The 22,750-nt window shown below is 38.5% G+C and overlaps 1 protein-coding gene across 5 annotated transcripts in view; it reads left to right on the top strand.

Annotated features, from left to right (window-relative positions):
• The first annotated feature begins 2,668 nt into the window (after positions 1-2,668).
• The window catches only part of LOC109916654 (alpha-actinin-2), a 42,164-nt gene continuing 22,082 nt past the window's right edge, over positions 2,669-22,750 (top strand). For 2 of the 5 annotated variants that reach the window (XM_048601280.1, XM_020516387.2), the window contains exons 1-7: positions 2,669-2,750; positions 5,288-5,373; positions 8,569-8,661; positions 10,313-10,543; positions 12,768-12,915; positions 15,561-15,711; positions 20,249-20,357. In XM_048601280.1, coding sequence (XP_048457237.1) covers positions 2,735-2,750; positions 5,288-5,373; positions 8,569-8,661; positions 10,313-10,543; positions 12,768-12,915; positions 15,561-15,711; positions 20,249-20,357 — 834 coding nt within the window. In that variant the 5' untranslated portion in view covers positions 2,669-2,734. Of the gene's footprint in view, positions 2,751-4,535; positions 4,614-5,287; positions 5,374-8,568; positions 8,662-10,312; positions 10,544-12,767; positions 12,916-15,560; positions 15,712-20,248; positions 20,358-22,750 lie in introns of those variants that run through there. The other 3 variants (XM_048601279.1, XM_048601278.1, XM_048601277.1) reach the window with 2 other exon arrangements.

Here is a 22,750-nt window from a genome sequence, read left to right as displayed (position 1 = left end):
TGCATGTAGTCAGCTCACTCTGATTTCCAAAGATTCTTCAAAATAAGTCTTAAATGTTTTAGCATTTTTGCATGCCTTGAAATTATATATGTCTACTTAATTTTGTGTTCCACTTCCACTGCATAAATCAACTAGTTTGGTGATTAAACCACTTGTAATGTGACAACAAACAACAAATACTGTCGCTTCTGCAGAATTTTCCATTTATCAGTGGTCTGTTGGTTCCTGAATGTTTGTGATTTTCCCCTTCCTATTTATTTCTGCATAATATGACAAAGCCAATGGTGCAGGTTGCAGTTAATATTCTTTGCAATCAGTTGGTAGTGTGTTTGGGTGGGCTAACTGTGGGTGTCTCAGTATAACAGATAAATGAACTCAAAGTAAAATCTGAATTATAATTACATGCACAATCAAAAATACTAGAAATGCATAGCATCCTTAGGGATAAGTTTGGAAAAATGTTATTTCTGACAAAAGGTTACATTCGAAACATATTGTAGGTGTTAGGAGACCTTTTTAGCATATTCCCAGCATTTTCTGTTTCTGTTTTGTATTTCCAGCCTTCTCGGGTTCCATTTCCTTTTCTATAATTTCATAAAATGGACTAATAGAAATTTATAATCTGTAACATTTAGCCGTGTTTTTATTTTCATCCTTCTACTTCAGAACTGTCAAATACTAGTAAATTAGGAACCAAAACAGAAGCTGTTGGAAAAGCTCAGCATGCCAGGCAGCATCTGTGAAGAAAAATCAGTGTTAACGTGTCAGGTCCAATGACCCTTCCTCAGATCTAGTAAATTAGTATGGGTTCACAGCAGGAAGTTGGAGTTTAACACTTTTATGGTGTGTGCATCTCTGAACACTGTCCACTTTGAGAACTCACATAGGAACTCACAGGGAAACTGAATCCAGACAAAGGAATTCCATGTGCAAAGTTGCTCTGTGCTGCTTGAGTATATTGGCCTTTTCACTGGTAAGGAGCGGATTGGCTTGAATTTATTATCATCAAGAGGCAGAGCTATTTTACTCTTGAATCTGAACTGCTTTTAGCTCGAACCTTTTCCAACAAGAGGCACTTTCTGTGGATGTCCTGCTGCTTAGAAGACCATTTGATGAAGAGTTTCAAAGTTACATTTGAAATTACATCTTCTGCCTCAGAAGGTCTCTGTATAATTCACAATCAGAAAGGACCAAACATCTTCTGTCTAGAATCAAAATTGCTACTTTTTTGTAAAGCTTGAGGGTGTATCAAATGGAGCAGTCAGGCCCTCCTGGATCTTAAAAGGTCTGGGTGAGGACACTGACACATATTTGCAACCATCAAGTGCACACCCTAACCATACAGTCAGTACAATTTGGAATAGAGTCTACATTCAACTGGATTTACGGTTGGGAATTCTAATACATCACTGTTCCACCAACAATGGGCATTTTGCGCCCATGATGACCAAAGCCTGTGTTTGTAAGGTTATTGATGCATGAAGCCTGGTAAAATCATCACCAGCTTCTTTGTGAATAAATTACAAGCTACTTGCCTGTACAATGTATTGATTATAAGTTGAAAGACCATTATTAATGTTGTAATTAAGAAAAAAAAATTCCAACTGACTCCTCTCCTGTCTTTTTCTGTATCGTGTTGCAAATTGATTGTTTGTCTTTAATCATTTTCATTGTATCAGACATTTCTGTTCTCTCACTGCATGCATTCTGATCTGTCTTGTTGCCCCATTGTGGCTGGTTTGGCGTTGCCTATGCATGTTGCTGGAAGAACGGATGAGCATTTAATGCCCTCATACACAGACAGAGAACTGATCTAATTGATTATGATATGCTACAAGAGGTATTAACATACACCTGCCTTATCATTTTAAAAAAAAAAAACTTTCATTTTGCAGATTGAAAAATAATCTAAGAATAAGTTAGATTTCAACATTGCGTCTTGATATAAAATTGAACATTGTTAAAAGCTACCTCATTCTTGGTAATTTACAATGTGCCCCGTTGTAAAATTGGTCACTATAAATCATGTTTCTGTTTTGCCTCTTCTGCTTTAAATTTCCGTTGAAGTGAAGAGGAACAAATTACCTTACATCTTCTATTTGACATATATGATGTATGTGAAGATGGCAATCAACTGGACATACGTAACAACCAATCCCACAAATACGTCATTGCTTCCATTTTGCTTTCCAGTATGGTATTTTATAATTGGCTGAGTAAGACTGCTTCTAATGCCGCCATTGAGAAAATTACAAATTGTGCTGCTTGTGTATAAAAGTTCATTCATTCTCCATTCTGGTTAATTTCTGTGCTTGTTTCTAGTTTGCGATTGAAACAGACTTTTGTTAACTTGCTATTCAGAAGTGGTGTTACCAAGGATAGGGATCTGTTGTAGGTATTCACCAATGCAGTTCAGAAGTGTTATAATACACCTCTGGTGCACATGGGATTTGAACTCAGAGCCACTGTGACTGTGCACTTGTTACTTATGTCAAGTGTTACTTTAGTGGCTGCTAACCAAAACCACAGTTTTGATTTGTTAATGTTGCACATGGCCACAACTACATTGTTTTTCTATTTGCTATTCAAGTAACAAAATTAATTAGAGATACATGACTGAATATAGATACTTTAATTTGCTGTCAAACTCATTGTTTCCTACCTATAGGATGATGCCCTTTACAACTTGAATCTTGCTTTGGACATTGCAGAAAAAGAACTGGATATCCCCAAGATGCTGGATGCAGAAGGTAAGGCGTACCTCAGTGTGGAAGTTTTCAGTTTTCTGATTACAAGAAGAATTTCAAATGAAAATATAAACACTGGATAAGAAATTGGACCTTATTGTGCCCATTTTCTCTTTTTGGGAAATTGGTTAGCAATAAGTGGAGCAGGTACAGGAAAAATAATTTCTGAAAATATTGGCGTGGAGCCCAGAGGGGCAGTGTGTTCTCTTCACCCCATAGTATTTGCAGTCAGCTTCTTCACCAAAGCTTGTAATTCCCAGCTGCTAATCCTCCTCCCCTCCCTGGCTTTGTCTTAGGGCTGCTGCCAGTTGATTGAGAGAAACCATTTTACCTGGAAATGGAATCGTGAAGAAGATGGGTACAACTTTAGAATTAGGACTAAGCCCTTTGAGGTGTACGTCAAGAAATATTTAGTGACACTAAGACCCAGGACAGGGGGGGTACATCAGGTCCCAATAACTATGGCTGTAAGGAGAGCAACCGTGCTCGTGTTGGGAGTACAGAGCTGGGCCCCAGGCCAGTAGCAGATCCCAGAGCCCATGATTTCAGTCCATGCCCTTGCCTGACGTAGAGAAGTGAAAATCTGGATTTCTCTTCCAACAAAAAGCTGTTAAGGATAGGTCAAATAGAAATTTCAAAACTGAGATCAATAATTTTTTTTTTTGAATGATGTAACAGGCTTTTAGGACCCGACTTCTGTTTCCATTTACCCATTATTTCCCTTCTCTCTTTCTGGACTGCTGTCTACAATGATACATCTGAGACGTTTGAAAAAGCACTGGCTCTGAAAATCCTTGGAGTGTTTCTTTTGTCTTGCCAACTCCAAGTGCTGGAATATTCAAAATAAAAGGGACTGCTCCAAAAAAAAAATGGACCCAAGCTATTTTTGCTCTTTATTGCAATCATGTCCCTTGCCTCAAAACATTGTCCAAAAGCTGATGGTTGATCCTGTGTTATGCAGTCCTGATGTGTCTTTTCAGATGGATAACACATTGTTTGTTGGAGAGCTGCTGTTTTGCTGATACACTTAGCTGAGATGGTAGACAAACCAATGCGAGTATCCTATTAACGGCTTGTCCTGCACTGTAGAGTTGTCGTCCTCAATGGTGTGTACAACCTCGGCAGTTGGCATTGAGCCAAGCACAATGCAGCATTGTGAAGTATCTGACATAACCAGCTGTAGAGTTGGATGAACACAGCAGGCCAAGCAGCATCAGAGGAGCAGGAAAGCTGACGTTTTGGGTCTTGACCCTTCTTCAGAAAATCTGGCTGAGTAAGACTGCTTCTAATTGCCGCCATTGAGAAAACTACAAATTGTGCTGCTTGTGTATAAAAGTTCATTCATTCTCCATTCTGGTTAATTTCTGCGCTTGTTTCTAGTTTGAAATTGAAACAGACTTTTCTTAACTTGCTATTCAGAAGTGGTGTTACCAAGGACAGGGATCTGTTGTAGGTATTCACCAACACAGTTCAGAAGTGTTATAATACACCTCTGGTGCACATGGGATTTGAACTCGGAGTCACTGTGACTGTGCACTTGTTACTTATTACACAGCTTGGCCTGCTGTGTTCATCCAGCTCTACGCCTTGTTATCTGATTCTCCAGCATCAGCAGTTCCTACTATCTCTTGTGATGTATCTGTTTTTGTTCATTGTGCAATTTTATTCAACTGAAAAATGGTAGTGTTTGATTTGTCCAAGGTTTTCTCGTCCAGAATAAGTTACAGTCTGTTGTTAATTTTGACATTTCATAAAAAGTAACAATTTTCTTTCTAAACAGACATTGTAGATGCAGCAAGACCTGATGAAAGGGCTGTTATGACTTATGTTTCCTGTTACTACCATATGTTTGCAGGTGCACAGAAGGTGAGGTCAAAACCTATGGACAGCCCAGATCTTTAAACCTCAGCTTTCTGATTTCCAGCTTCTACATATCCCATTGTGTCTGCTGCTGAATGGGTCATATTACCTTTTATGTTTTTATCTTTTTAATCACTTTTTTCTTATTACAGTAGCTTTAGATCCTGGTTTCTGGTATTTCCTTTCTATCATTTGCTGTGAGGTTGTATCTTCAGTTTCTTTTGCTATTGCTATTGCTATTGTCAACATTAAGTGATTACCTCGATCAACAAAGAAATCTTATTCCTTCTGATATAATAAACATTAGAGGTCTCATAAAAACCTGTTGATGGGTTGGTTAACACCAGCATTTGTTTGCGTGTTTATTTATTTACGCACATATGTGGACTTACATTCCCAGTACCTTCTACAACATTATAGAGATTTCTGACTGAAAGAAACACTTTGTGCAACAATGGGGATTTCCTCTGAAGAGGCCTCTAATGAAATGAGGGCTATATTTCACTCCATTTGTTAATTTTAGCAAAGCAGTAAGAATGTAGATGGGGAAATGCATTTGCTAAAATTAGGAAACGGACAAAACTACAAACCCACCATCCTTTGCCCTTTATCCAAACGTGAATTGCTGTTTTCCACCTTGTTTATTCCACCCCTATCCTTGTGCTTTCCCTCCTCATTAGATATTGTGAATACACCCAAACCTGATCAGAGGGCTCTTATGACGTACGTTTCGTGTTTCTATCATGCTTTTGCTGGAGCAGAGCAGGTACTCCAAAAGTTGTGTTGTCCACAATTAATTTTGTACCAGCAAAGTGCTTGTTTGTTTGCATGTGAATTGTACCTCATAACTATACAATAAATTGATGCCCAGATCTTGATGTTTGAACAACTGTGTGGCTGCGCCATTAGTAACATGTTTCTGTGCAACACAAAATAAGAGGTGGAGACAGAGTTAGTGCAGTCATGAAAAGAAAGGGGGAGTAGTGAGGGTATTGCATAGGTATAATTTGAGTCTACAGTAGAGTAGTCCATTTTGTACGTTTACTGTGGATCTAATAGAGTCATACAGAATGGAAACAGACCCTTCTGTCCAACTAATCCATGCCGACCATGTTCCCAAACTAAATTAGTTCCACTTATCTGTGTTTGGCCTGTATCCTTTCAAACCTTTCCTGTTCATGTACCTGTTCAAATGTCCAAGTACCTGTTCAAATGTCCAAATGTCTTTTAAGTGTTGTAACTGTACCTGCATCCACCATTTCTTCTGTCAATTCATTCCACACACGAACCACTTTGTGTAAAACAAAAAGTTGGCCCTCGTCCTTTATAAAACTTTCTTCTCTCACCTTAAAAAAGCCCCCTAGTTCTGAACTCCCACACTCGAGGGAAAAGACCCTTACTTTTCACCTTACCTATGCACCTCATGATTTTATACAAAGTCAAAGATCACACAACACCAGGTTGTTGTCCAATAGGTTTATTTGAAATCACAAGCTTTTGGAGCACAGCCCCTTCATCAGGTGTCATGTGACTTCTAACTTTGTTCACTCCAGTCTAACATTGGCACTTCCACATCATGATTTTATAAACCTCTATAAGATCACCCCTCAGCATCCTACACTCCAGTGAAATTAGTCCCAGCCTATCCAGCCCATTTTTATAACTTAAACCCTCCATTCCCAGAGACTTTGCGAATCTTTTTTGAACCCTCTCCAATTTAATAATATCTCCCTTAGGCAGGACAACCAGAACTGCATACAGTACTACAGAAGTGGCCTCACCAACGTGCTGTACAACCTCCAAATGACGCCCAACTCCTATACGCGATGGTCTGAGCGATGAAGGCAAGCATGCTAAATGCCACCTTCACCACTCTGTAACACAAATTTCAAAGAATTATGTACCTGAACACTATCCAAGGCCTTATCATTAATTGAACAAGTCCTGACCTTGTTTCTTTTACAAAAATGCAATACCTTGCATTTATCCAGATTAAACTCCATCTGCATTGGCTGTGATGAAGAGTTGTCTAGACTTGAAACATTACCTTGCTTTTGCTTCAAGGATGTTGCCTGACCCACTGATTTCCAGCATTTTTTGCTTTCAGTCCATCTGCCACCAATAAGCCCATTGATCCAGTTGATCAAGATCTCTTTGTAATCTTAGATAACTTTCTTCGCTTTTCACTATACCACCGATTTTGGTGTCATCGCAAACTTACTAACCATGCCTCCTATATTCTTATCCAAATTCATTATATAAATGACAAACAAAAGCAGACCCAATACCTAAATCCTTGTAGAACATCACTGGTCACAGGCCTCCAGTCCGAAAAACAACTGTCCACCACCACCCTCTCACCTACCATCAAGCCAATTCTGGATCCAATTGGCAAGCTCACCCTGAATCCCATGTGATCTAATTCTACTAATTAGTCTACCATGTGGAACCTTGTCAAAGACTTTACGAAAAGTCCATGTAAGCAATGCCTACCGCTCTGCCGTCATCAATCTTTCCTTCCAAACTGCATCCTTCTGCAGATCTTTGCACTAGGATCTCTTTGTTGCAAGGCTAAGTAGTTTGCTGTATAGTATATTTAACACTTGTAAGCTGTTTTTCTCCAGTTTATGTTGCTGATTTTATTTTGGATAAACTGGCCAATCTCCTGTGAGATTGGATACGGGGAAAAGTGCAGTATTCCAGACAAGGTTAAAGAACTTGGGATAACTGCATTGAGATTAGCCAGCTATGTGAGAGAGAGGCAGGAGTATTAGATTGAAATGTTAGTCTGAGGCTATAGTCAATGTGCCAGAAATGAATGTGTACACATTCAATCCTTGCAAATTTATTAAGGGTTTTTAACAATGCTAATAGGCAACATCCCAGAACATAGGAAAATGGTATTCAGCATTAAATCAGATATTACAGTAATTGACTTCAACTTTCCAGATCTATTTCACCATCACCTAAACTCACATGACAATTTTGCAATATTTAATTCATGGTATAAAATGAATTATTTACAAAATATTTTCTGTGCTCACTACTGATAGGAAGAGGAAGGATGAGCAGGAAGAAAGGGACAGGAATAGAGGAAAGGGAAGTGGCGAGAAGAAGCCTGGGGAAATGAGAATGGGGATAGGCAAAATGAGGGGGAGGGTGAGCGGTAAAGGAAGAAAACCAGAAATGCTATTCTTGTGGCTAAAATATTGCACAGGGGGAATGACAGTGGTGCAGAGCACACAACACTGGCCATAATGAAGTTGTACCTGGGGAACCCGGAATTCTCCTGGATGCACCTTAAGAATGATGTTGAAAAAGACAGCAGGCAGAAGCAAAGCTTGTCAAGACTCCCATGAACCCCCGCCCCCATTCCATTGCTCCCAGTTTGAGTTGCCAGTGAAATAAGATGTAGAACCAGTTGGAGGCAAGTTGTTCCCATTTTTCCAGTGATGCTTGATCTTTCAAAATGATGTGAAAGTTCTAAATCTATGTTGGAAAAATATCAGATTGAGAATTACGACCCTTGCCACCAAATAACTTGAACATCAAAACATAAATCATACTGGAAAGACATGTATGTATACGCACATGCCATATTAACATTTACTTGCTAAGAAAATGTAGCATTACCAGGGCTCTTCAGTTATTGACTAACATGTTTGTGTTGGTTTATGTTGTTTTCATTTTTACATTCTAACATGGTTCAAATATAATATTTTTGGTTGCATGTGATCTGTGGAAGATTTGGATACATTTACTTATGATCAATAAAATTAGGTTTTGCTCCATTTTTGAAATTCTTTTGGTGATTTGCCATTTCTCATAACAAATACACAATGGTTCAACAAAGCTGCTCTCTTCCAAATACTGAATTGCCTTCATGAGCTTGAATACTCCTTGTTGTTATGCTTTGTGCATGTATATTTTTGTCTCAGATGTGGTTTGTTTCTGAATACAGGCTGAGATGGCAGCCAACAGGATTTGCAAGATACTGGCAGTGAATCAGGAGAATGAAAAGTCAATGGGAGAGTATGAGAGGCTGGCCAGTGAGGTAAACTCAGATACTGATATTAATAAATGAAATGTTTCCCTTTTCCTTTATCATTTAGCAGAGTTTGGATTGAAGTATTAGTTACTAAAACTGGCCCTTTGAAGAAGAATAATAATTTTTGAAGGTCATAATCAAAGCTTTAACCACACTTGAAGAAATGAGAAGGAGGCTAGTGTAGCTCAGTTGGCTAGATGGCCGGTTTGCAAATCAGAATGATGCCAGCAGTGTAGGTTCAATTCCTGCACCAGCTGAGGCTAACATGATGGACTCTCCTTCTCAACCTCTCCCCTTGCCTGAGGTTTGGTGACCTCTGGTTATCACCAGCTGTGTGTGTCTAATGAGGGAGAAGCCCTGTGGTCTGGTAAGACTATGGCAACTTTATCTTTTTTTACTTGAAGAGAAAAGGCTTGATACAACACTTGTTACTAATTGGATGCTGATCTGAGCCACATTACTTTTGAAAGCCAACAAAATCAGGATATTTTAAAAAATAGAAACCACTTTTAGCTGGCTCTATTTTGCTGCATTCCTGTGGCTGGTCAGAGCTGCAGTGGCAGACGAGACTGTTGGTTCTGTCTTCCTCTCTACCACTACACCTTCCACATCCAATCACTTAGAACACCAGTAGCTAAAAGGGGAAAGGCCTGGGGAAACCAGGAGTTGTGGAAACTTAGAGAAAGACAATATAAAAATATTCCCTCATGTTAAAGTTTCCTGAGTACGCAACTTGTTTTCCTTACTGTATTTAATATATTAGTGAAAACTCTGAAAGGAAGAAAAATGATCTGATGGAATAAAATTAATTTGGAAATTGTGTAGAACAATTTTGATAAGAGTATGCTTGTTTTAGAAGATGAAAGGACAAAATGGGTAATGTAAAATATTTGATACTAAATGTTGAACAAAAAACTGTTGATTATATTCTCCTGGACTATCATCTTATCTACCTTTTCAGCTTTACAATAGAGATTGTGCTTCAGAAGTACTTAATTAAATGTAAACTACTTTAACCAGTCTTAAGATTGTATCAAGCTCTATGTTAATCCAAGTTTGTTTCTTTCATTTTTTGTCTATCTTTCTGTCTGTTTATCTTTCTGCCTATTTTCCTTCCATATGTTAAAGCTCTTTCACAAAACAATTTAGTTGGAAGACAAAGGTTGAAATTGTATCCATGCCCAGTTTTGCTTGAATAAAAATTTGCATGCAGGAAATTGATAAAAAGTGTATTTCTTACTTTATTAAGCACGTGACCAAGAAACTTAGCATATCAGTGAGTACATAGATTCTAAGCTTTTTTTCCTCTCTCGCCTATGTCAGAAAACACATTTTCTATGATTTTAGTTTCCAGATCATAGGTTGGAGACTGAATAGTTAAGTTGAAAATGTTTAATATATTTTCCCTACTTCCAATTAGTAACCTGTACATGCTTGCTTACAAGTCAGTAGGTATAATTTATTTTATTTGCTATTGGAGTCAGAAATGTGTATGAATATGGAGTGAAAGATTTCCCATTATATGTTGATGGAAGTGGAAAATAAACCATAGATGTTGGAAATGGGGTGGGTGAGGGCAGAAGTAGGAGTTTAGACAAACTCCAGTGAATATGCATGATGATTCTAGTTAGTAAACTTGTGTTTCTGTCCCTACTAGCTGCTGCAATGGATTCAGAGGACCATTCCCTGGCTGGAAAATCGATCTTCTGAGAAGACAATGCAAGCCGTGCAACGGAAATTGGAAGATTTTCGGGACTACCGTCGTTTGCACAAGCCTCCCAAAATCCAGGAGAAGTGTCAGTTGGAAATCAACTTCAACACTTTGCAGACCAAGCTGAGGATCAGCAACAGACCAGCCTTCATGCCCTCTGAGGGAAAAATGGTTTCAGTACGTTACTAAAATTCTTATGGTTAAATTTTTAGCTTCCAGTAAGGTGGTGTTATAGAATTTTAACCTGACTGTTAGCAGTTAAACTAACTTTGCAGATAAACTACCCGTTTTCAGAGCAAGAGGATAACTGTTAACAATATCACCACAGATAAATGGTTTTGGTGAAAATCTGGAACCTGAAATTGTCGGTAGCTGACTTCATTTGTGCAGTGAATAAAAAAGTAATGTACTGTTCATTGCCAAAGTTAACTTTACTCCATTTGGCTCAGAATCAGAAATTCTACAAAATAATTTCCCTTTGATCAAGAATTAGTAAGGGAGTACAAGAAAATAATATTGGAGTAATTCTTTAACTACATGATTTATTTACTGAACGGTAGCCTGATATTTCCCATATCCAAAAAAGGTAGATGACACCTTGATGGACATAGTACCTAGTCTGTTAGAACAGGCAGGATCAATGCACTTCTTTTTCCTTATCTTGTAATCAGTTCAGCCATTTGGTTGGATATAAAACATCAGTTGAAAACTAAATTTATCCATTACACTCACCTCTCCCTTTGTTTTTCATCATTTTTCTGTCAGCTTGCCTTTTTTTTATTATGAAGCAATGTTGCCAAAGCTCTACAATTTATTGATGTTGCACTATTGCCTTAATGTGCAAATTATGGGAACGGTCATTTCTGATTCGCTGTGAATTACCATTAAGACCAAAGACATAGACACAGAATTAGGCCATTTGGCCTATTAAATCAGCTCCACCATTTTATCATGGCTTTTTTTTTTGTCTCAACCCCATTCTCCTGTCTTCTCCCCATAACCCTTGGTTCCCTTATTAATCAAGAACCTATCTATCTCTGTCTTAAATATACTCAATGACCTGGCTCTACAGGCAATGAGTTCCACAGATGCACCAACCTCAGACTGAAGAAATCCCTCTTCATCTCAGTTCTTAAAGGGTTGTCCTTTCATTCTGAGGCTATGCCCTCGAGTCCTTGTCTCTCCTACTAGCAGAATCATCATGCCCACTCTATCCAGGATTCATCAATTCGCTGTAGGTTTCAATGAGGCTGTTCCCTCCCCCCACCCCCGACTTCTAAACTCAAAGTGCAGACACCGTGTCCTCAACCGCTCCTCATATGACAGGTCCTTCATTCCTGGGAGCATTCTTGTAAACCTTCTCTGGACCCCTCCAAGCACATCCTTCCTTAGATATGCGGCCTAAAACAGTTCATAATATTCCAAATGTGGTGTGACCGGAGCCTTATACATCCTCAGCTGTACATTTCTGCTCCTGTATTCGAACCCTCTCAAAATGAATGCTAACATTGCATTTAGCTTCCTAACTGCCAACTGAACCTGCATGTTAATCTTGAGAATCCTGAAACAGGGCTCCTAAGTCTCTTTGTGTCTCTGACTTCCACATTTACAAAATAGTTTATGCCTCTTCTTCTGACCAAAGTGCACAATCTCTCATTTCCCCACACTGAATTACATCTGACACTTCTTTGCCCATTGTCCTAGCCTGTCCGAGTCCTCCTGCAGCCTCCCCACCTCCTCAACACTGGCTTTACCTCCATATATCTTTGTATCATCTGCAAACTTAGCCACAATGCCCCAAATTCTTTCATCCAGATCATTAATGTATATCATGATTAGTTCTAGTCCCAACACTAATGGCTGCAGAACTCCATTAGTTACCAGCTACCATCCTGAAAAAGACCCCTTTATCTCATCTCTTGCCTTCTGCCAGCCAGTCAATCCTCTATGCATGCCAGTACCTTGCCCCTCACACCATGGGCTCACCTTATTTAGTAGTTTCATTTTGCAGCATCTTGTCAAAGGCCTTCTGAAAATCCAATCGGTGACATTCACTGGCTCTCCTTTGTCCAACTTACTCAAGGTTTAAAACTGTACAAAATCAGGAAATCACAATTGAAAGTGTATGTGCAATGCTGAAGAGATAAAGATAATGGTTGAGGAGATAGGGAATACGAGATTTCTCATAGTATTTTAATGTTAAAAAACTGACCTTTCTCACATGAAGGATTGGCAGATCTAGATGGGACAGGAAGCCTCTGAAGTTTCTTGTGTTCATCGATTCATTCAAGTTTGTCTTGATGGATACTTGGGAATGTATTTGTGCTGGTCATAGTTGATTTATGATGCAGAAGGATGCAGCAAATTAGAAAAAGACCTGATTCTTCTCATTTTTATCCAGGACATTGCAGGTGCTTGGCAGCGCCTTGAGCAGGCAGAAAAGGGATATGAAGAATGGCTTCTGACCGAAATAAGGAGATTGGAGCGATTAGATCACCTCGCTGAGAAATTCAGACAGAAAGCTACAACTTATGAAGCGTGGTCACATGGTAAGACACCACCATTAATATGACAAAGTATATTGTTCATTATTTCCATATCATCAAGTTTTATATTGGTTCCCATTGCATTTTTGGTCCATGCGGAGTATGCATGTTAGAAATTTTTAACTACAGTCTTATTTTACTAAATGATAGTTTCCTGGTTTGCAGTCATAAGCAATTCCTTTATTAAAAAATTGATTCAAGCACATTGTTCTCCATTCCCTTGCATATTCCAGTCTGCCTGTGCTTCCAGGTGCCCATTTATAATGGCTACTGCAACATTAAATGAAAAAATCCAAACAGGAAAGTTACGAGTAGCAGCTGGGGAAATGCAGCAGCTAATTTGCATACACATAGTCTCAACCAATAATGAGTCTTTTGGTTGATAACAGGAGAGAACTGGTTGTCTTCAAAAATATTGTATAATCTTTTCTGTCCGTGTTAGCAGTTGTTCTACGATTGCAATTGTTTTCCCCCATACAACCCATCCCAGCTCAATTAAACCTTCCTCTTGCTACTCCCACACCAGTCCCTACTAGCAACTCAGCTGGGACCAATGCAACAGGAGGTACACCAGAGTGTGTATAAATTATCCTGTGACAGCTTATGGTCTGTTAAGAATCAGTAGTGGTACAAACACAAGTAGCCTTTTTCAAAAAAAAAAGGCAATATGATAAATCTCTTACAGCAAAGGAGACTGAAGGGAGGTGTGATGGAGGTGTACAAGATTGAAACGTTTAGACCAGTGCCATAATAACTGTCCAAGTGTGCTGTGAAATTTTGTACAAAAGTAATGAAAATCAATGTAAGACAAACATTGTTTCATCTTAATATTCTACTCAATCAAAATTACGACTCAAAACTTGTGAAAATTTTAATCATCAATTTAAAAGCACGGTATCGGTCTTTTGATTCTAACATTCTAAACACACATGGCCAAACGGGATAGAATTGAGGTGATGGGGGAAACAAGTGGGTTGCTGAGAAATTGTTTGTATCATTGAAGTATGCCATGTTATTGAAAAGGTTGGAAGCCACTGGTTTAGACAATGCAAAAGAAAAGTTGTTCTCCTAGTGACATGGGATACCTTTCTCACTGACACCTGAAGAAGGAGCAATACTCCAAAAGCTGTGTCTTCAAATAAACCTGTTGAACTTATAACCTGGTGTCGTGTGATTTTTGACCAAGAACATAGAACAGTACAGGCCTTTCGGCCCACGATGTTGTGCCAAACTTTTACCCTAATCCTAAGGTCTATCTAACCTCCACCCCTACCTTATACTATCATCCATATGCCTATCTAATAGCTGCTTAAAAGCCCCTAATGAGGCCGACTCCACTACCCTCTCCTCAATGCATTCCACGCCCTGACCACACTCTGAGTAAAGAACCTACCTCTGACGTCTCCCCTATATCTACCTCCATTCACTTTAAAACTATGCCCCCTTGTAATAGCTACCTCCACCCTAGGAAAAAGTCTCTGGCTGTCTATCTATACCTCTGATCATTTTGTACACCTCTATCAAGTCACCTGTCATCCTTCGTTGTTCTAAAGAGAAAAGCCCTAGCTCTCTCAACCTTTCCTCGTAAGACCTTCCCTCCATTCCAGGAAACATCCTGGTAAATCTCCTCTGCACCTTTTCCAACGCTTCCACATCTTTCCTGTAGTGAGGCGACCAGAACTGGACACAATACTCCAGATGTGGCCGAACCAGGTTTTTAGTATAGCTGGAGCATAACTTCACGGCTCTTGAACTCGATCCCTCTATTAATGAAAGCTAACACACGGTACGCCTTCTTAACAACTCTATCCACCTGGGTGGCAGCTCTCAGGGAACTGTGGACATGAACCCCAAGATCCCTCTGCTCCTCCACACTGCCGAGAATCTTTCCGTTAACCCTGTATTCTGCTTTCAAAGTTTTTCCTACCAAAATGAATCACCTCACACTTTTCAGGGTTAAACTCCATCTGCCACTTCTCAGCCCAGCTCTGCATCCTATCAATGTCCCTTTGTAACCTAGAATAGCTCTCTGCAATATCCACAACTCGACTCACCTTCGTATCATCCGCAAACTTACTAATCAACGTTCCACTCCTACATCCAAATCATTTACAAAAATCACAAATAGAAGAGGACCCAGAACAGATCCTTGTGGTACACCACTCGTAACTGAGCACCATGTTGAATATTTTCCGTCCACTACCACCCTTTGTCTTCTAAGGGTCAGCCAATTCTGAATCCAATCTGCCACACTTCCCCCTATCCCATGCCGCCTTATCTTCTATCATGTCACAGAATGAAAAGAGGAATGTGACAACCGAACCTCCTTATGTGTGAATGGTAATACCCTAAAACTTGCTGCCTATAAGGATGGTGTATGCAGAGCTGACGAATGATTTTATAAGGAATTCAGATTGACAACTTGGGGAAGTAAACTTACAAGACTACGAGGATCAAGCAGGGGAATGGGATTGTTTTGACTATGATACAGAGAGCTGGCAGGACTCTGACCGTACCATAAAGAAAAGAAAAATCATAAATTAAAATAACCCTTTTTGATCTTTTTTTTAAAAGGATTTTTGAACTAGAAGTTTGAAATGTGTGAGGAAAAGGTTTACTGAACTAATAGAGATTCTTGCTTTCCCCAGGGAAAGATTATATTTTGATGCAGAAAGATTACGAATCTGCCTCCTTGACTGAAATGCGGGCTTTACTGAGAAAACATGAGGCATTTGAGAGTGACTTGGCTGCACACCAGGACCGCGTGGAGCAGATTGCTGCCATTGCACAGGAACTGAAGTATGTTCCATTTGCAGGCTGACAGCTGATGACACTTCATTGATATTTGGCTTCCAAGTAATCGTGCACTGTGTAGCAATTCCAAATGATAGCAACTGAGTTAAAAATAAAGCTGAAAAGGTTATTTTAATTGCTATTACTTCAGGATAAGGATTGTACTCCAAGTAAAGCATTTTGGAGGGGAAAGAGAAGACAAATCCCTTGTATATTTAAAAAATTACTAAAGCAAAAGTGCTACCTCACTTGTACGTAATTTTATTATTCTGACTGCACCATTAATATTTTTCAAAAAATAAACTGAAAATTACATTGATAGAAGTCTTGGTAATGACATTTGGGTAGGCACCAGGCACATTGCTACAATGCAGATGGATATCCTCTGCTGTTTCATGTCTGATACATTTCCTTCCAGGAAAAATAACTTAGCTGTTCCTTTGTTAACTGAAGAAACTGAGAGAAGTGACTCTATCAGCAGCAGTGGGACAGTGGCATAAGCCATTCTATATATTGTCTCATTAGAGGCATTGCAAGTGGTTGAATTTCACTGGCTGTTTTAATCTCAAATCTCTAGTATCAAAATATCAAAGGAACAGCCGTAACTCGGTCACCAGTAGTTTTATGAGTGAGACAGCAGTATAACCTGAAACATTCTCCTGAGAGATGTCGAACTAGGATTTGCAGATGATCATAATAGTGATATAAATGTTAAACAGGGACTAAAATATTCTTTTTCTCAAAAATTTTCAAGAGATAGTTAACGCTTTCAAGAAATAAAATGTATTTGGGAAATTATTTGGGAGGGAGAATGATCAGCACGTGCATCATCATCATCATTCTAGCAAGATCAAACTTCTCTATGACATTTATTCCATGCTTTTATAGTTTGCCAAATAAACTCTCATTGCAATAGATACAACCAACAAAGAAAATTCAAACTAGAAACACGTTTTGAAGTAAATTGGGACTCCAGCCATATATCTGGTCTGTCATAAAGATTGCATATTTCCACTTTAGCGATGTTGCTAACTCCAACTTTGCTTCAGTTCATTTGCTGCTGACATCCTCCAGCATAGTTCTTTTTAGACTTCACTGCCTTAGTATGTTCCTGACCAGTTTTTCCCCTTACCCTTGATCAACATAAAGTCGTCCAAATCCTGCTTCCCATGTCCAAATTTGCAGTCCTATTCACCATCACCTCTCTGCTCATTGATCTGCATTGCTCCTGATTAAGCAGAGCCTTATTTTATAATTCAAATCCTTGTTTGCAAACCCCTTTCACAGTCTAGCTGTTACATACCTGGGCAAGCCCTAAAGCCCAGAGAGTACCTGCACTCCTCCAATTCTGGCCTCTTGAGCCTTTAGGATTTTAATTTCTCCATAAATAGCAGCTGTACCTTCAGAGGTTTAGACTATGAAGCCCCCTCCCTAACCCTGTCTCTTTCTGTAACTCTGTTTCCTTCTTTAAGATGTTCCTTTAAACCTAACCTTTTTAGCCAAGCTTTTGGCTATCTGTCCTAATATCATTCCATGTATCTAGGTGTTAGATTTTGTTTGATATTTCCATGAAGTGCCTCAGGACATTTTATGGCAGTATAGGGCAGTATGGGAATGATTGCATAGTGGTAATGTTTCCGGCCTGGTAATTCAGAGGCCTAGTTAAATGTTTGGAGATGAGTCCAAATTCTACCATTGCAGCTGGGGGATTTCAAATCTATTCATTAACCAATCTAGAATTCTAGACTTGTTAATAATCATACTGGATTGCTTAAAAGAACTCACTGATGTCCTTTAAAACAGAAAATATGCTGTCCTTGTGTGTTCTACCTTGCATATGACTCCAAACACACAGAAGTATGGCTCTTAATTGCTCCCAGAAATGGCCTAGCAAGCCAATCAGTTTCAGTAGATTGCCACTACCTTCTCAAGTGCACTTAGGAATGAGCAATAAATGCCAGCAACAGTCTCATCCCAAGAAGGAATATACTTCATTGTATGCTGAACATTCCATCAGGAAACTTGAAACTGTGTTAAACTATAAACATCCAAGTGCTCCTTCCATAATTTCTCAATCACACATCACATGGATTGCAGCAGTTCAAGAACAGATGAATGAATGATTCTACTGTCACATATATCTAGGAAGATACAGTGAAAAGTGAAGTCAGCTTACCACCACCACCTTGAGGAAAATTATGAATGGCAATAAATCCTGGTCTTGGCAGTGACACCTAATTCCCATGAATTAATTAAAACAACAATCTGATGCATTAGTCACAGTACAAAACTTGCAACAAACATCTTAGTTTTGATTTTCAACTTAGTGTTCATTGTTTATCTATTTTTCTTTCTTTACCCTTTGCTCTTGAGCATCTTTCCTCATCCTTGTTTCAAATGTGGTCAGGAGCAAAACATATGAACTGTAGAATGATCTATCTCTTGCTCAACAGCAAATGCCTGTTCATGATGCTTACATACTTGTATCAATAGTGCCACAGACTAATTTGATAGTTAAACCATAGGAAGTAAATAGGAGATTAAGGTCAACTTCTGTTCATCCTACATCATCAGCTGCAAGTTCCCCTCCAAGTTGCACACCATCCTGACTTGGAACTCTATTACCCGACCTTCACTGACACTGGTTCAAGATCTCTGGCATTCCCTTTTTAGTAGCCCTGAGAGTCTGCCTACATTCAGCAACTTACAGCAGTTCAAGATGGCAGCTCTCACCACCTTCTCATGGAAAATTAGGGATGGGCAACAAGCATTGGCCTTTCCAACAATGCCCAAATCCCATGAAATAACGAAGAAAGATACTTTTTTTTTCCCTTGATATTCCCCTTCATGTTACATGAGCAGGCACACTTTCATATATGATAACCATGAAGGATTTAAGGGCTGAAGTTGCTACAAAGCCTGAAAAATAGGATGTAATGCTTAATGTTTCCTGGGATGTTGAAATTTAGAATGCTTAATTTTGTTAATGTACCATCTGTCAGTTTATGATTGCTGTGAAGATGTAAGAACTAAAATGTAATATGTGTGAAAGGTAATTGGTCTTGTGAAAAGAAATAAAAATTTAATAAGACATACTGCTGAAAACAAAGAGGGTACCAAGTGTGGCAATGAAGGTCATACCTAACAGCTCCAAGAAAATTTTTAAATGCCTCAAATATAAAATTTTGCAGGGACAGGAAAAACTGATTTCCACAAAAGTTGTTTTTTAAACTTTTGTCCATGATGCACTGAATTATTTGACCGATTAGTAGGCTTTCTTAATGTTAATGATTTGATTGTTCAGTGTTTATGTTACTCTATTCCTTCCATTGGAAGGCATTAGTCATGAATGCCTCTCAAAAGTATATGTCCCATTTATCTTGTGCACGTCAAGCAGACTCCTGTTTGCTGGTTGGAATACTTATGCATTGCCAAGTATATTCTGTATGGGAAGAAGCCAGAAACAGAAAGCCAGTCGAGCATCCAAAGCTCCACATGAAGGATGCTTGTAAACGTGACATAAAGGACCTGAACGTAGATTTACACATGTGAGATTCTAAGGAACAATGAGGGAAATGGTGACTCTACCTGTGAACCAGTTTATACCACCATGACAATTAGTTGTTCAGCAATATGACAGCAGGAGCCACTGCCCAAAAGAGGACCCTACAATGACACTTGATAACCATCTCATATTAAATTTAAACACAGCTTGGCAGTTAACCGCCAGTCATCATCTAATTGCATTTTCCATAGCAACAATCAAAGTCCACTTGCCAACCAATCAACATGCTCTTCTCATACGGTACAAAACTATTGTTTTCATTTATGTCTGTATTCTTGCAAATGTTCTGATGAATGCAAGACAGAAAGCTTTGACAAAATGTTGTCTTTCCAGTTTCATTCATAGCTGACATCGTTATAATATAGGTGTACCACAATGTATGAATTATGCACCTCAATTATCGCAGTAGCCAAGAGTACACCATCAGATAATAAGTTTAAATGTAACTTCATTGTAGTTTCAAGATGGTATCAACCTTTTTTCTGCTTATCAATTTTTGTTTTTTGTGACAAAAGACAATTTTCTAATTGAATGATTGAGCAGGATTTGGAAATGAATGGGCTACAATTGGACCTGTCTTCTTTCTGACTTCAGTCAGCATCAGGCTCTTTACCTGAGAAATCACAAATTAAAATTCATGCATTTTCACTATGATGAAGCACTTTAAAATCTGCAATCCTAATTTATTTAAGATGTTTGTAAAGAAACTGACTTTAAGATCAATGAGGTTTCTTTTAAGTAGGGTATATCTAAAATATTTGCAGGACGAAGAAAGTGATGAGAACCAACAGTTTAAATGGCTATAAAGTAGTAGTAATTGGCGGTGCATTCTAAATATAAATGTATTGCTACAAATATTTAGCTGTTTTCAATGCAATCTTAAGGCACTAGATTTAGAGCTAGTTGCTTTGTTATAAATTCATTAATCCTAAAAATGAAAAATAACAATTCAACAATTTTGTTGACTTTGTTTTGAAGTGAGTTGGATTATCACAATGCTGCTGAAGTAAATGCAAGGTGCCAGAAAATCTGTGATCAGTGGGACAATTTTGGAACACTCACACAGAAACGAAGAGAGGCTTTAGAGGTGAGATATATTTTAATGATAACTAAGTGAATGAAGATTAACTGCTGAATTGCATGCTTAATTATACCTTGTATATGGGACAAGACTAAGTACGTGACCTTATTTAATGTAGATGATTTGATGTCTGCGAACTAATTATACAACTCCTACATCATAAAATTAATTTCTGGAATTCATGCAGCTTTGATGATACTGTGGCTTTGAGAGGTGTATTTTCTCCTGATTTTTTTTAGCAGTTGAGACAGAGGCGTTGAGTGGTCTGTTCCAAGCCAATAAAATAAACAGCTTGTGAGGTATTGGTTTAGTTTTGAAGTTGGAATAATAGAAGCAGTGTGAATGGGTGGAGTCAGACTGCCACAGAACCAGGGTTTTAGTTTGGGTTTCAGCAGTTGTTGGGATTTTGAAATGGCCATACATCTCTCCATTCTGCAGCAAAATGCATGAGTTCTCTCTCTCTCTGCCAGAATTTTCTCTTGGTGTTCTTTCATGCTGGACTGGAGAAATATTGCATATGAGACAATCTATCCCATTGAATTTGCCTTTGCCAAGAGTGTGTTTATGGAATATTACTGTATTGGAACAGTTGCTGTTTAGTAGTTTAAAAAATCTATTATTCTGTTAAGTTTTCCAATAGAGTTAAAGGTAGACCAATTCTTCTTCCTATTGTTTGTATTTTAACTGTAGATTAAGAATAAAGTGTGTTTTGCTTAAAGCCAAGTAGTGTAACCAATCCAGTTACAGCACCTTGCACTGGCCTTTAAATAAGATAAAGTTAGGGGCCAGGCTATCTTCTTGATATATTTGAAGAGGATTTGGTCTGGTCCATAACACAGTTAATTTTAATTGTTAAGCTTCAAACTGTGGGCTTGTTTTACTTATAGAAATTTCTTGTTCAACATAGAACAATTTATTTAAAATTGACAAATTCAAGATTATTGCCACTGTTGTTTGTGCAATGATGCATGGCGGCAGTTTATGGTCACAGTTGAATGGATGCTGTGAAGAATTTGGAGGAGAGATTTGACTTGAGGGGACACAAAATGGTTCCAGAATGCTGAAGTCCGTGGAACAGAATATCAGATGAGACATGCTATGGGAGTTAAATGTGACACTACCTATTTTTTGTCCCCAAAGTCACTCCCACTGCCTTATCACTTCATTACATGGTTTCACTGTTAGCAAAGAGAAAGGAACTGGGGCTGGTTATACACTATTTCAGGAGTTTAAAGTACGTTAATAATGATATGAACATTTCTAAGTCAACAATATTTTGTTAGAACCATTTCATTGATTTTTCTAAGAATGATGTGGTAATTGTGTACCAATGCTAGATAATGCCTTGAATGAGAAATATGGTATTTTCCTTTTTCTCATCTCCTCCTTTGTTCTCCAATTCAAAGTGTGTTGACTCCTTAGTGGGTGGCTTTTTTCCAAAGGAATTTACCATTTTCTGGTGCTGAAGCCAAGTGCTTGAACTATGGAAGATCACTATTAATGAGTGCCAGCAGGTCATTACTTGCATCCCAGGATGTCAGTCATATGCAATTCCAGGAGGGAATTTCCATTTCTTTCCACTTCTTAACTTGGGCCACTGAGACTAATTGAGTTGAACTCCAGTCAGAGACCAGTGGAAACCAATCAACTGAGTAGAAACTTTTATTTTATTCATTCATGGGACGAGGGCATTGCTGGCTCTACAGCATTTATTGCCCATCCCTAGTTGCCCAGAGGGCAGTTAAGAGTCAACCACATTGCTGTGGGTCTGGAGTCACATGTAGGCCAGACCAGGTAAGGATGGCAGTTTCCTTCCCTAAAGGTCATTAGTGAACCAGATGGGTTTTTCCAACAATTGGCAATGGATTCACGGTCATTATTAGACTCTTAATTCCAGATACTTATTGAATTCAATAAATTAATAACTTAAGTTAAATAAATTAATAACAAATAAAAAATAATAAATTCAAATCAATATCTTGAGGATATGGGATCTTCCTGGATCAGCTACTCATAGATTAATATGATTATTCAATCAGATGAGTTTGTAATGTCCTTGTATCAATATAAAGAGAAGCCTTAGTGGAATTTGTGGACATTACCTTGTCCAGGTAACACTATCACAGATTAGCATTAGTCTTCTTTTTGGACAATGGTTTCCTTTTTAATATTATGCAAATACTGAATAACTTCACAAACCTTGTGAAAAACACTATATCAGATCTGAAAAGAACCATAAAACTTTGCTTTAGCCAAAAGCAGATTTGATCCAGTATGTGCGGGATAGCGGGAACTGCAGATGCTGGAGAATCTGAGATAACAAGATGTAGAGCTGGATGAACACAGCAGGCCAGCAGCATCAGAGGAGCAGGAAGGCTGACGTTTTGGGCCTAGATCCT

This window comes from Rhincodon typus, chromosome 9, assembly GCF_021869965.1.
Source record: "Rhincodon typus isolate 14 chromosome 9, sRhiTyp1.1, whole genome shotgun sequence".
Taxonomy (NCBI): Eukaryota; Metazoa; Chordata; class Chondrichthyes; order Orectolobiformes; family Rhincodontidae; genus Rhincodon; species Rhincodon typus.
This window is presented reverse-complemented; position numbering and strand designations above follow the sequence as displayed.